The sequence below is a fragment of the Giraffa tippelskirchi genome, chromosome 12 (genome assembly GCF_054371585.1).
Source record: "Giraffa tippelskirchi isolate mGirTip1 chromosome 12, T2T-mGirTip1v1.2.pri, whole genome shotgun sequence".
In the NCBI taxonomy this organism is placed as follows: domain Eukaryota; kingdom Metazoa; phylum Chordata; class Mammalia; order Artiodactyla; family Giraffidae; genus Giraffa; species Giraffa tippelskirchi.
Genome location: NC_137286.1, coordinates 93,953,967 through 93,969,485, shown reverse-complemented (window position 1 = coordinate 93,969,485; position 15,519 = coordinate 93,953,967). Strand labels below are relative to the sequence as shown.

General features: G+C 38.3%; 2 protein-coding genes across 7 annotated transcripts in view; one reads left to right on the top strand and one right to left on the bottom strand.

The window, feature by feature from the left end:
- Positions 1-5,266, bottom strand: part of LHFPL6 (LHFPL tetraspan subfamily member 6) — a 276,744-nt gene extending 271,478 nt beyond the window's left edge. Inside the window, exon 1 of the mRNA XM_081547753.1 lies at positions 5,090-5,266. The gene's annotated coding sequence lies outside the window, so the exon portion shown is untranslated. The remainder of the gene's footprint in view (positions 1-5,089) is intronic.
- Positions 5,267-5,339: 73 nt separating this feature from the next.
- The window catches only part of COG6 (component of oligomeric golgi complex 6), a 53,224-nt gene continuing 43,044 nt past the window's right edge, over positions 5,340-15,519 (top strand). For 2 of the 6 annotated variants that reach the window (XM_081547744.1, XM_081547745.1), the window contains exons 1-4: positions 5,340-5,570; positions 8,147-8,290; positions 10,563-10,634; positions 11,929-11,987. In XM_081547744.1, the coding sequence (XP_081403870.1) occupies positions 5,418-5,570; positions 8,147-8,290; positions 10,563-10,634; positions 11,929-11,987 (428 nt within the window). In that variant the 5' untranslated portion in view covers positions 5,340-5,417. Of the gene's footprint in view, positions 5,571-5,696; positions 5,929-7,985; positions 8,072-8,146; positions 8,291-10,562; positions 10,635-11,928; positions 11,988-15,519 lie in introns of those variants that run through there. The other 4 variants (XM_081547749.1, XM_081547748.1, XM_081547746.1 and 1 more) reach the window with 4 other exon arrangements.

Genomic DNA, 15,519 nt, shown 5'->3' with positions numbered 1-15,519 from the left:
AAAAGAATGTGAGAAAAATTTATATACTATTATACACACACACACACACACACACACACACACACACACATACTCTGCTGTACAGCAGAAACTAACACAACATTGTAAATCAACTACATGCATGCATGCTACGTTGCTTCAGTGGTGTCGGACTCTTTGCGATCCTATGCACTGTCGTCCTCCAGGCTCCTCTGTCCATGGGATTCTCCAGGCAAGAATACTGAAGTAGCCATGTCCTCCTCCAGCAGATCTTCCCAACCCAGGGACTGAATGCTTGGTTCTATGTCTCCTGCTTTGCCAGGTGGGTTCTTTACCACCAGCACCATCTGGGATTTCAATAAAAAAATAAAAAGAACTCTAAAACTTATAAAACCATAAAACTTCATTTCAATACTTTTCACTCGGTAAACCTTTAATAAGCACATATACTGTGTAAGATACTATGCTGAAGACTAGGAAGGCAAAGACCAATCATCCAAGTACTTAAGAGTCTAGTGGAGGAACAACAAACACTTAAATTTAAAAATAATTGAATGACAAAAGTTATAGAGATGTTGTATATTATCTGCTATGGAATTTGCATGACAGATCAATTAACTCTGCCCAAGGACAGATGGGGAGCTATGTGAAGGTATAGAGAAGAAGTGAGATTTGAGTGGAGTCAGAAGGACAAATAGGATTTCACCAGTTTCATAGGAGCAGACATTTCTGGGAGAGTGAGTTGTATGAGCCAAGGTATGGAGACTCAGAAATTTGAGATGTGTTTGTGGCCCAGAAAATACAGGTGGTTTGAGCATGGTAACCACAAGCAAGTGCCTAGAAATAAAATAAGAGGAATACTCTGAGATCTCATTATGAAGGTGTATGTACACCATAATAAAAAGTTACTTTATTCAATAATTGCCATTATGGTTTTTAAAGCCACAAATTGATAGGACCAAATTTGCTTTAGAAAAATAATCCTGGGGTCAGTGCAAAAGTAGTAAGAACAGGCAATGCAAACACAGAACACACTTAAAAGTTTAGCTGCTAAAATTTTTGCCTACATTCCAAGTGAGAGGTGTACATAACTCAAAACAAAAACCAAGGAAGCAGTAATAGAATTTGAAAACTATTGCTAACTTAGTAGGTAACTACGTGGTATGAAGTTAGCCTTATATCCTTGGGAAGGATTCCCTAGCCTTGGATTACTTACTCATCATAAAATACTAATCACATGATAACATGGTAATGATTCTGATGTTGCAGAACAGGCACAAAGAACAATGCATTAAAAGGATCTAGCACTGAGCCTGATTCTTGATACATTTGGATGCTAAATAATAGAAGCTGTGGTTTTCTATGGACTTTCCAGGTGGCTCAGTGGTAAAGGAACCACCTGCCAATGCAGGAGCCACAGGAGACACAGGTTTGAATTCTAGGTCAGGAAGATCCCCTGGAGAAGAAAATAGCAACCCACTCTAGTATTCTTGCTTGGGAAATCCCATGGAAAAAGGAACCTAACCAGTCCTTAGGGTGGCAGAGAGTCGGACACGGCTCTCTACTAAAAAAAGTTGTTGCTTTTAATGATGTAGAGGATAGAGGATTGGATATTCTATTGTATTCTATGATTCACCAGATATGGCTTTAATAAATGCCATTTTATATTTTGATAAAGTCACAGTGAGCAATATGGTGTGACTTCCACCTATTTCAGAAACCAAAGAGCAGGAAAGCTTTAATAAAAAACCAAAGGGGGAGACGGGGAAATTGATGAGGCTCTCCTTTCAACTGCTACTTGGAAGGTAAGAATGTCCGCATTTTACACTTCAGCATGGTTCTTCTGTGGTTATATAAAAATGCTTTACTCTTTTACATATAAGTCTTTGTTCTCTCACTAAATTAAAATATTTAGGTCAGAGCCTGTATCTAATTCTTTCAGTGTCTATTATCATAAAGAGTTTAATATACATAAATACTTTTACATTTTCACTAAAAGAAAACCTTTATCTTCAATAAAATTGTTATATATAAATATTATACATACACATATTTAAATAAATACATATATAAAACCTACATCTCTGATGAGGCTTACCTGAATATTCGTTTTTAACTGCTGGAAAATATTGAACTGTTGAAAAGTATTTATTTCCAGCCCTTAACTTAAAATTTATAATTAGCCTTATAGAAGAATAATAGGTGAATATTAAAAAGCATATAAATTGCTTTAAACATCCTTAAATTTTACAGTAATTTTCCTGTCTTCATCCTACCATATTTCTAATTTTCAAATTACCTTGTTCCCATTTATTACAATTGCAAATTCAGAGAAGTACAAATAAATGCAGAAAAGTGGGCCATAATTACCCTACTTTAATGTACTCAGTTAATATATATTAACTGGCTAATATATATTAATATATATTTAATTAATTATATATATATAATATATATTATATATTATATTTATATTAATATATATTAATTATATACAATTAATATATATATAATATATACAGTTAATATATATTTCAGTAGTACTGAAATCAGATTGATTATATTCTTTGCAGCCAAAGATGGAGAAGCTCTATTTAGTCAGCAAATACAAGACCGGGAGCTGACTGTGGCTCAGATCACGAACTCCTTATTGCCAAATTCAGACTGAAATTGAAGAAAGTGGGGAAAACCACTAGACCATTCAGGTATGACCTAAATCAAATCCCTTATGACTATACAGTAGAAGTGAGAAATAGATTTAAGGGACTAGATCTGATAGAGTGCCTGATGAACTAAGGACGGAGGTTCATGATATTGTACAGGAGACAGGGATTAAGACCATCCACAAGGAAAAGAAATGCAAAAAAAGCAAAATGGCTGTCTGAGGAGGCCTTACAAATAGCTGTGAGAAGAAGAGAAGTGGAAAGCAAAGGAGAAAAGGAAAGATATACTCATTTGAATGCAGAATTCCAAAGAATAGCAAGGAGAGATAAGAAAGACTTCCTCAGCAATCAATGCAAAGAAATAGAGGAAAAAAATAGAATGAGAAAGACCAGAGATCTCTTCAAGAAAATTAGAGATACCAAGGGAACATTTCATGCAAACATGGGCTCAATAAAGAACAGAAATGGTATGGATCTAACAGAAGCAGAAGATATTAAGAAGAGGTGGCAACAATACACAGAAGAACTGTACAAAAAATATTTTCATGACCCAGATAATCACGATGGTGTGATCACTCACCTAGAGCCAGACATCCTGGAATGTGAAGTCAAGTGGGCCTTAGGAAGCATCACTACGAACAAAGCTTGTGGAGGTGATGGAATTCCAGTTGAGCTATTTCAAATCCTAAAAGATAATGCTATGAAAGTGCTGCGCTCAATACGTCAGCAAATTTGGAAAACTCAGCAGTGGCCACAGGACTGGAAAAGGTCAGTTTTCATTCCAATCCCAAAGAAAGGCAATGCCAAAGAATGCTCAAACTACTGCACAAATGCACTCATCTCACATGCTAGCAAAGTAATGCTCAAAATTCTCCAAGCCAGGCTTCAGCAATATGTGAACTGTGAACTTCCAGATGTTCAAGCTGGTTTTAGAAAAGGCAGAGGAACCAGCGATCAAATTGCCAACATCCGCTGGATCATCGAGAAAGCAAGAGTTCCAGAAAAACTTCTATTTCTGCTTTATTGACTATACCAAAGGCTTTGAGTGTGTGGATCACAATAAACTGTGGAAAATTCTGAAAGAGATGGGAATACCAGACCACCTGACCTGCCTCTTGAGAAACCTGCATGCAGGTCAGGAAGCAACAGTTAGAACTGGACATGGAACAACAGACTGGTTCCAAATAGGAAAAGAAGTACATCGAGGCTTTATATTGTCACACTGCTTGTTTAACTTATATGCAGATTACATCATGAGAAACGCTGGGATGGATGAAGCACAAACTGGAATCAAGATTGCCAGGAGAAATACCAATAACCTCAGATATGCAGATGACACCATCCTTATGGCAGAAAGTGAAGAGGAACTAAAAAGCCTCTTGATGAAAGTGAGAGAGGAGAGTGAAAAAGTTGGCTTAAAGCTCAACATTCAGAAAACTAAGATCATGGCATCCAGTCCCATCACTTCATGGCAAATAGATGGGGAAACAGTGGAAACAGTGGCTGACTTTATTTTGGGGGGCTCCAAAATCACTGCAGATGGTGATTGCAGTCATGAAATTAAAAGACGCTTACTCCTTGGAAGGAAAGTTATGACCAACCTAGACAGCATATTAAAAAGCAGAGACATTACTTTGCCAACAAAAGTCTGTCTAGTCAAGGCTATGGTTTTTCCAGTAGTCATGTATGGCTGTGAGCGTTGGACTATGAAGAAAGCTGAGCGCTGAAGAATTGATGCTTTTGAACTGTGGTGTTGGAGAAGACTCTTAAGAGTCCCTTGGACTGCAAGGAGATCCCACCAGTCCATCCTAAAGGAGATCAGTCCTGGGTGTTCATTGGAAGAACTGATGCTGAAACTCCAATACTTTCGCCACCTGATGAGAAGAGCTGACTCACTTGAAAAGACCCTGATGCTGGGAAAGATTGAGGGCAGGAGGAGAAGGGGACGACAGAGGATGAGGTGGTTGGATGGCATTACGAATTCGATGGACACGAGTTTGGGTAAACTCCGGGAGTTGGTTGATGGACAGGGAGGCTTGGCTGCCGCGGTTCGTGGGGTCGCAGTCAGACACGACTGAGCGACTGAACTGAACTGAACACACGAGGGAGATTAGAAAACTTCAGTCCGTTTGGAAAAGTACAAAATGAAAAGTGCAAGTCTCTCTGCCAAAGGAATGCCATCCTAAAAAAGAAAAAAAAAGCCCAAATTTACACGTACCGCTATTACACACACACACACACACACACGGTGATCACACTACACACACACTGTAACGAACTTTGCTTTTTTCACATACTGTATTTAGGAATTCTTTGCGCATCCACATTTAAATCTCCTTCATAGTGGAAAACGGCTGCACGGTATTAAGTGAATTTAACTAGAATTATCTTTAACTGAACATAGTTGCCCAGGCACAGGTCTCAGTGTATGTAAATCTGGCTCAGACCTTCACAGATTGAGGATTACGAAATCTCCTTAATCCCGTAAATCGTAATATCCCAGCTCTACACTTGGTTTGAGTTTTAGTCCACTTTGCAAACGCAATCTCGCGTGAGTCTCCTCCTTCCAGCCTGAAGTCTTGCTCCGCCTCCCTCGATTTCTCTACCCCTCCCACCCAGCTTCCTAGGAGCCAGACTGAACATCAGTGGGCGGGGCACGGCCGTCCGAGAGCGCAGGCGCGGCCGCTGCGCCCATGCGCACTACGCGGCTACCGGTGCGTCCCTATCCTGGGCTGAGGTGGCCGGCGCCAGTCCGGGGGCGGAACGCAAGGCGCTATGGCCGAGGGCAGCGGGGAAGTAGTCGTAGTGCCTGCGACCGGGGCTGCCAACGGCCTCAATAATGGGGCTGGCGGGACCTCGGCGCAGACCAGCAACCCGCTGTCGCGGAAACTGCGTAAGATCCTGGACACCCGGCTGGACAACGACAAGGTGAGCGGGGCTGGAGGGGCCGAGGGTCGCGCATCCTTGGGAGCCGGGGTAGGAGGGGTGGTCGTCTGTCCGGCGCCCTCGCGCTTGTCCCTTGTCCCCGCCTCGAGGGGGGCACCCCAGGCCCGCGGGACCCCCAGGCTGCGTTGCCGACGTGAGGCAGGTGAGAAGGGGGAAGTCGAGGAGACCCTGGAAAAACGAGGTTTCCAGGGTGTTACCTCTGTTTATTTAAGACGGTTCCTCGAAGATTCTGGGTCCGGACGGCAAACGGTGGAAGAGGGGTTCTCCCTGACCCCGACAGGTGTTGGTCATGCCATTAACGGCATAAAGAAAAAAAAATGTAGAGGTGAGGGTTTTATAGGTAAATGTGTAGGCATCTGACAGTAAGCTATCGATAAGAATGTGTGTAAAAGATAACATTATACTGTGATGAGTAAGAATGGTCCACATTATACTATGATGACTAAGAAAGGTGGTCTCAAGGACCTCCACTTATTAGGTATAACCACCAAACTGGCGCATTCTGGTTTGAGTAAGCCCCTTAACTTCTCAAAGCTGATGTTAAATCTCTAAACTGGAAATACCGCAAGTTACTTTCTCATGGTTGTTGGCGAAGGTTCAATGAGAAAAACCAGGTGAAATGCTCAGCACAGCGCTGCAGAAGTTGTTTCTTGTTAATTTTCAATAAATGTTAGTTTTATACAGTTTATTAAGGGTTTAAAGTGTCTATTATTGACATGAATTTTTTCTTTTAATACAGCTGCTCTGGTAAATTAACATTATCTCTTTTTTACTCATGAGAAAAATAAGGTATGGAGAGAGTGTCTCAGGGTTAAGACATATATCTAGTAACTGGCGAGCTGTCATTTACCCCCTAATCTGTGTGATTTTTTCATTTAGCATTTACTGACTACTCATTTAGGCTCGACTCCAGGACATATCAAGGCTGTGTTCAAAAAAGAAACGGCTTTATTTTATCTGTTTTTTACAGTGAATATTTATAGCTAAAGATATTTTTGCTCTCAAATATTAGATTGAATTACAGTTTTTGTCATTCCAGCCATTTTTTAAAAAACTGAAGTATAGTTGATTTGCAGTATAGAAGTGTTAGTTTTAGGTGAGCAACCAAATGTGTCCAGTGTTTTTATGATAGCGTAACCAAAACTTGGAAAGTTCAGCCTGTTTGAACATGTATTAGTTCAGGTGTAGGAATTTCTGTCTGTAGGATTTAGGGTGCTATTGGATACAATGGGCTTGGTCCTCTGCCCTCTACCCATGTTCTCTCTGTTAAAGAACTCTTTTTATTAGTCTCGTAGCTTTTTAAATAGTAAAAAGCATGATGATTCTCGAATTTCTAACCCTGTTCCTGACATCTCTACCAAGCTCCAGTTGTCTACATGACATCTGCAGTTGGATACCTGATCCACATCACACACACAGCCTGGCCAGAATTCTTGATTTTTCTCCAAACTGTTTCTTTCCCCCTGTTAGTAAAGAACATCACCATTTACCCTTCATGCAAGAAGCATATAAGTGCTTTTTTTTTTCCTGTCGTTTTCTTTTCCCCCACATCTCACATCCAATCCATTAAAAATCCTATAGGCTCAGTCTTGAAAGATATATTCTATTTTTTTTGGAATATCTCTCTTTTATCTTCTTAGACCATCTTGGTCTAAGCCACCAGCCACTGTCAAATCTTGCTTAAATTATTTTGGTTCAGAAGTCGTCTCAGAGAGGCCTTCCTCTCTTAAGTCTAAGCTGGGCCTCCCAGCCTAGAAGCTACTAGTAGTACTTATTTTTTAGATATGTTCTTCCAGGGTTGATTTATGCAGGCATCAGTAAATATTCATATACTGTACATAGTCCTTTTTTTTTTTTTTTAAAACATTTAGTATTACAGATGTTTCTGGAACTTTTTGTTTCACTTATCTATATCTTGAAGCTCACACTATGTAAGTCCATACAGAATTTCCACTTCTTTTCAATGGCTGTATCACAGTGTCTTTAACCAATCCTTTTTAGGTGAACATTAAGGTTCTTTCTGGAGAGGGCAATGGCACCCCACTCCAGTACTCTTGCCTGTGAAACCCCATGGACGGAGGAGCCTGGTGGGCTGCAGCCCATGGGGTCGCAAAGAGTTGGACACGACTGAGCGACTTCACTTTCACTTTTCGCTTTCATGCACTGGAGGAGGAAATGGCAACCCACCCCAGTGTTCTTGCCTGGAGAATCCCAAGGACGGAGGAGCCTGGTGGGCTGCCGTCTATGGGGTCGCACAGAGTCGGACACGACTGACGCGACTTAGCAGCAGCAGCAGCAAGGTTCTTTCTAATGTTTACAATTTCAAGCAATCCTGCAATGAATAACCTTGTATATATGTCACGATGCACAAGTAAATATGTCCTTACTGTATTTCAGAAATAAGTTTGCTGTTCAGTAATGTGAAGGTCTTCCGGTATTTTTTGGATTGTGTACTGGAAATACATTCTTTGGAAATGATTTCAGTAAGTTTTTGCTTGAGATTAGAAAAACATTTGAAAATTGTTCCCAATAATGTTCTTTTATTATCAATTATGTAGGAGATGTTGGAAGCTCTTAAGGCACTGTCAACCTTTTTTGTTGAAAATAGTTTACGGACTCGAAGAAATTTACGTGGAGATATCGAACGCAGAAGTTTAGCCATCAATGAAGAGTTTGTAAGCATTTTCAAGGAAGTGAAAGAAGTATGTAAACTCGTTTCATTTAGCATTTATTGAGAGCTTACTGTATGCTTGGCTCTGTGCTGTTTTTTTTATGAATAGAGTTGATATGCTTGCTATTTGTGTCCCATGTTCAAATAGAAAATTTAACTATTAACAATTCCTTCAGCAGCATCTTTCTTTGGATTGGTGTGATTTCTAAGTCCGTAACCTTCACAAATGCTGCTTCTTAGAACATTGAAACATTTGCTCTGGGAAATTCTTTTATGAATTTTAGCTTTTTAAACAGCAACAAAAACCCATTTCTCTGAGTGATTTTCCAGTAGAAATAGCCTCTCATTGAATACACTTCCCTTGAATAACTATTTTTCAACTGGAGATTAATAGGGACTGAGTAACCTTACTGCATCCTAAATTATGAAATTTTCAGATTAATTAAAATCAGTTAACTTCAGCTAATAAATAACTTCATTATATTTGAGTGAGCAGTCTAATCACGATGGGGTGAAAATGAATTTTATTTATTATATCATATTTTATTAATTACATTAAATTAGAGTGATAGTACATACTTAATATTTCTATGTGAGTTGTATGAAAGTGTCATACGTGGTACCAGCAGGTGCTTAATACACACAAGACTTTTTTTTTTTTTAAGATCTATTATTTATTTGTTTGTGGCTATGCTGGGTCTTCATGGCTATGCTGGGTCTTCATTGCTGCATGCAGGCTTTCTCTAGTTGTGATGAATGGGAGCTACTCTGCACTGCAGTGCACAGGCTCTAGATGCTCAGGCTTCAGTAGTTGTGGTGCATGAGATTAGTTGTTCTGCTGCATGTGGGATCTTCCCAGACCAGGGATTGAACCTGTGTCCCCTGCATTGGCAGGCAGATTCTTAACCATAGACCACCAGGGAAGTCCAACATAGACTGTTTTTAACTGTGCAGTAGGATTTCATTGGCTGAAAGCTAGTGATCTGAAAGGTTAAAAGGGAAGTTTGGTAGTGTTCATAAAACTAGGGAGGGATAGTAGTGATGAGCACATCTAAAGTGTACTCTTTAAACACCACTTCCCACTGAAAAGAAGCACCAAAGTGAGGAAGCCATAAAAGACTACTGGGAAGTGTCAAAAGGACTCTGAAGCTAAGTTAAAGGGCTTCCACTGGTCAAAGATAGGATGATTTTAGCATCAGTAAGAATGACTGCAGTGGATTGAAGCTTGTCAAGCATATTTATGTCCATGAGTGATACTATATTATTTACAAATCAGATTCATTCGACGTACTATAGTGCGTGCTCAGTCCCTCAGTCGTGTCCAACTCTTTGCAGCCCCATGGACTGTAGCCCGCCAGGCTCCTCTGTCCATGGGATTTTCCAGGCAAGAATACTGGAGTGGGTTGCCATTAGCTGAAGTAAATATTAGGAATAAGTTATTCTTGACCTGGTTGGCTAATAATATCATAGTGCTAGTCTCCTTAGATTATACAGTAAGATTTAAGGAAATAGATGTTTGCCTGTCTATTTGTACCTGTTTACGGTTGCTGATATTAATTGCTATTTTGAAATCATTATTTTATTCTTCACTTCAAAGCTGTTTAGGATAAACCGTAAGGTCAGAAATAGGACTATTACTTATGATTCTATTACACAAAAATAACCTGTCAGTATTTTATTGTGTGGCCCTTCAGGACTTGCCCTGTGTTCTTCTGCACACATACATGTGTATTTTTCTGAAAAAACATGGGGAGGTGTTGTATGTGTTTTATGAGCCCTTTTTTAGCCTTATATAGACATCTTTCCATAATAATGCACACGTGTGTGTGCACGCACACACGCATACACACACAGATATTATCATTGTTAATGGATGCACAGATTTCCATTGTGTGGTTGGAAATGTTTCACACTTACCATTTGTTTTAGGCAACTGTGTAGATCATGTCTTACATATATTGTTGCACACTTATTTGATTAATTTCTTAGGATAAATTCTTAGTATGAGAATCTGAATAAACACGTATTCATATTCTTAAAGCATTTTCCACTTTCCTATTGTCAGTCCCTTTCTAAAAAGAAATATGCTAGTTTTTTTTAATATCTTTTCATACTCTAGATGTTATTCTTTTTAATCATTTTCAGTCTTAAATATTTAATCTTTTGTCATGCTTTGGCAAAAGAATATCATGGAACAAAAATAAGGATTTGGCTAAGAGAAGAGAAATTTCTTTAACTTTATCTAATGCTTTAACTATACCTAATGCTTTAACTATATCTAATGTTACATTTTTCCTTTTCAGGAACTTGAAAGCATACATGAAGATGTTCAAGCAATGAGCAGCTGTTGTCAAGATATGACAAGTCGCCTACAGGTCCGGTATAATGACTGCATTTTAGCCTAGTTCCTGATAATAGAGTAAACTTTCAGAAATTGCTAGATAAGTCTACAGAATGTGTGGATATCTGATACATCATGCCCTGTAGTAAGTTTGAATGTAAATTTTTTAAAATTATAACTCTCTTTGTGTTTCTTCGGTGATGGTTTACTAATATAGTGCAGTTAACTCCAGAAACCTTTGTATTTTGATCTTGCCAGTGTAGAGATAACTGTGTGAAGTTTTGATAAACTTTTGAATTCCATAATATTCCACAAATGCAGCAGAAATAAATTCCTTAGTAGAAAGCCTTAGGAATACTTTCAGACTAAAGCTATGCCCAGTGAAAACCCAGCTTAATTATAATTTATACTCACTCTAAAAAATATCTCAGGAAAATGTCTGTGAGTGTAGGGCCATTTATTAAAGCAGTCTGAACCTCTAGTTTGGCTGCAGAGTTAGCATTGATCTACATACTTCTGATTCATTTAATGCCTTTATGTGTCTACCTGCCTCCAACCACTGACTTCTTTCTCCTCTCGTTACTGACTGCCTTATTTTATAGTATTGCCCAGTTCAGGTCACTGAGAGAGAATCTCATTGGCTACACTTGTTGTTTGTTTCAGTTCTTCTTATAAATGTTTTCCTAGTCTTTGAAATACCTTTTCATCAAGTTTTCATTCCTGATCCTTTCAGCTCTGGTTCAGGGGAGAGAGGATTGCTTAGTATGACTTGATCAGGAACAGCACTCTGTCTTATTGATGGGGCTATTACTAATCTCCACCAGAACCCTCTATGAGGGGTATTTTTTGTATATTGAGTATCAGTGACTTAGCTTACAACTTCATTCAGAGATTTCCTGGTAGCTCAGCTCAGCATATCCGTAACTGAAGTCACGTTTTGCGTCCTTAATTGGCCCTGGCAGTAGTGCCTCTGTTTCACTAAAAAGCATCTGGAACTATTAAATTCCCTCATGGTGACACCTTTTTCTTTCTTGTAAGCCTTAGCATTATGTATGTATTGAGAATTATCAATGAGTTCTTCTTTTTTTAAAATTTATTTATTTTTCATTGGAGGATAATTACAATATTGTGTTGTTTTCTGCCTGAGTGAGTTCTTAAACGTAGTATGTGATCCTTAGAACATCTGTTTCAATTTCTTGGGCCTTTTTTATATCTTTGAGTTCTGGAGTGTTCTCATTTGCTGTTGAACTCTAGTAACTGGCAGTGTTAGTTTTCTGAAGTATAATAAAATTGAAATGTGCTAATATTAGATATGTTTATAATTTTAGGCAGCAAAGGAACAGACTCAGGATTTAATAGTAAAAACCACTAAGCTTCAAGCTGAAAGGTAAGCTTTTCTTTATATAATCAATTCTTCATTAGTTTGGAGATAACTCTGAAAACTATAAATAACTTCAAAGCAGAGTTAAAATAATCAAAAGTGATTCAAAAAGGATACAAAATATGAGGTTTTAAGCTATCATCCAAGAGTGAAACAAATACAAACAGTGTTTAGGAACATTGATAGCTGGGACTGAGATTATCCCTTTTTGGAAGTGATGATGTGTTGTTTGTTTGCTGTATAATTCAAAACTGACTGCTCTTTTAAATAAGCAGTAGATTTTTAAATTTTTTAGTAATTTTATTATCCTTTTTCACAATTGCCTTTTATTTTTAGCTTAACTGTTGTGTATTCTGCTACTGTCAAGGTACAGAACTGTTCTGTCACCACACGTCTCTTTCCCATTGGTGCATGGACCGTGGTGAGGAAAATGCACACTATGCTGAGGAGATGGTTGACTTCACATAGCAGAAAAGCAGGTGCTGAATTTCTGTATTCAGAACTAAGCATGTGCCTGGAACATCAGATTAGAATGTTTTTCGTATCACAAGAAATCTTTTGAAAGAGAAGTTTCCTTGCAGTTAGAGATCCACCTGTGAAGTTTTCTCTTATGTTTTCGTTGGCTGACATGAGAACAGTGTGGATTCAATTGAAAATTATGTCTAAAACCAAGAGAGTAACAGATCACCAATCCTGTATACAAAGTTTATTCAAACCCTTTCTGGCCTGAGTTAAATCTTTCTCTTGCCATCTTTAGTATGTAGTACAATCTCTTGTAACTAATTGTTGGTTTGATTGAGTCTCTTTCCTACGAAGCTGAGCTCCTTGAGAACAGTGACAGCCTCTTATTCTCTTTTTATGTCTCAGTGCAAAACACATTGTAGATTTAGTAAGTGATTTTGAGTGAATAAATATGAACTTTGTTTTTTAAGATTGGTGAAATCACTATTTATTATGTATTTTTTTGGTCTCTTGGAAAGGCCCATCAGCCAGATTTCTCTCTGGTGAATGTTAATGTTTATCTTTGAGGTGTAGTCTCTGGTGAATGTTCATGTTTTTCTTTGAGGTGTAGTATGTTACAGTGGAAAGGATGTAGACCTTGAACAGCTGAATTCTAATCTAAATCTTAGGTAAGAGCTCATTAGATTTTTAATCTTATATGAGTTATTTGTTAACCCCCTCAGGCTCAGTTATCACATCTGAAAAAAAGGAATAATAAGCTACATCGCAGGTTTGTTGTGATGAATAAGTGATTTATATTGAGTGCTGAACACACTGCCTGACATACCTCGGGGAGTACTGCCTTCCATATCCTTCCCCGCTTTTTAGACAAAGGTGTGTAGTGCATCTTGTTTCTTCATTGGCTTTGGCAACTGGAAACAGAAGCTATTCTGTACTTAATTTGATAGTTTTCCTCAGCTATGTTGTTTATGTTCTCATTCTTTCTTTTACTCATTCTTTCTTATTTTTTAATAGTTTTTATTTTGATTGTGTTATTTGCTATAAGGTACTTACTGTAACTTAGGTTTTGATATTACAGTTTACATAAAAATATAAAAGCAATTTATTTTGCCCAAATATACATGTAAAAATCCAGAACATATGTGATACATATTCTTTCATTGCCCTGTAAAAGGTTAGGAGAAGGCAAGCAGAAATCACATTTTTCTTCTTCTCCTTTCATTTATGTGTGTAAAACTTGAAGAAAATTACAATCAGATTTAACTTTACCACCTAGACATAGCTACTGTTAACAATGTGGTGTATTTTCTCTCAGTTAGTATGTGTGCATACTGAATTAACAGCTGACCCTTGAACAACACAGATTTGAACTGCACAGGTCCACTTACTTATGTATTTTTTTTGTAGTCCTACATAGTCCACAGTGGGTTGGATCTTCTACTCCAGAGGGCTGGCTGTAACATTATATGCAGATTTTCCTCTATACAGGGTAGGGTAGGAGTCCCTGACCCCCATGTTACTCAAGGGTCAACTGTATTAGATTCAGTTAAAACATAATGAAACAGTAAACTAAAGAGATTAATTTTCCTTTGTGCCTGGTAAATTGACTGTGAAGATAGATCCAAAAGAAACTCCCAAAAGATTTTCATTGAAACGGTTAATTTGTATAGTCTCAAGGAATTTTATGAAGTGTTATAATTAATTTAAATCCTGTATGATAATGATTTGAGCTTCTAAAAGTATAAAACAAAACATGTTAAGGTAACTTGTAGATATCAGTACTTAATAAGATGATTAAGGACATAGGTTTTTTAAATCTGTATAGATTTAAGTAGATGATTTGCATTATCATTTGAGAAAAATAGAGCATTACTGCCACCTGGAGGACTTTTTCTTTTTAGCTCTTGTCATTCGGCAGGAGCATTTGACATTGTGAACTTAAACCTGGAAACCCAAGAGTCCAAACAAAACAAAGATGGCATGCATTGTTCTGTCTGTTCAGATAGTGTTAATGATTATCTTTGTTCAGTTTCATTTGAATATTTTGAAATTGGAGAATATTACTGCCCTGTGAATACTGCTGCTGCTGCTGCTAAGTCGCGTCAGTCGTGTCCAACTCTGTGCGACCCCATAGACGGCAGCCCACCAGGCTCCTCCATCCCTGGGACTCTCCAGGCGAGAACACTGGAGTGGGTTGCCATTTCCTTCTCCAATGCGTGAAAGTGAAGTCGCTCAGTCATGTCCGACTCTTAGCGACCCCATGGACTGCAGCCCACCAGGCTCCTCCGTCCATGGGACTTTCCAGGCAAGAGACTGGAGTGGGGTGCCAGTACTAGTGAAACACTTTAATTTTATTTGTATATCTTTAAATCTAAAATCTAGAAGGCAGGAATGTTGAATTTCTGCTCACGTGGTTTGTATTCCTGACTTGGCTTTAGATTGTGACCCAACTCAGTCCTGCAGGTCCCTGCAGGTTGAATTGCAGACTCAAGTGTGCTTTTTCCTAATTGTCAGCTAGTCTGAGTTGGCTGCACTCAGATAATATAATTTGAAAAGATGTTTTTTTGTTTGTTTGTTATCATAGTGTGCAGAAAAAGTGAGGAAGACAAAATGGAGGAGTGATTTTTTTTTTTGGATTAATGAAGAATTACTAGATGAGTTCTGCACTTCAATTTCTAACCTAAAGTAAATAATAGGCTTGATTTTTGATTTGTTGTGTACTTCATGTACAAGCTTCAAAGGCTTAGAACTTTTTAGTGACTGAGAAGAAATTAATTGGCTTATGTCTCTCTTACAACTTTGTTACCATAAGGTGAACTATTCACATACATATAGGTGGCTAAGGATTTGTATTGCCTGTACCATTCATGAACTTATTTCTCCTTTTACATAAAGGTTAGTTCATCATTTTACTGTGGCCTCTTACTGTGCCCTCTGCAGAGGTAGGACAATATCAGCTAATTGTATCACCTATGTGCTTGATGAGCTGCTAATATTTGAGGCAGCAATGAGGCTTCTGCAGATACTGAGACAGTTTCATGTCTTTGTCTTAAAAGTTAAGCCAGAGGTGTAACTT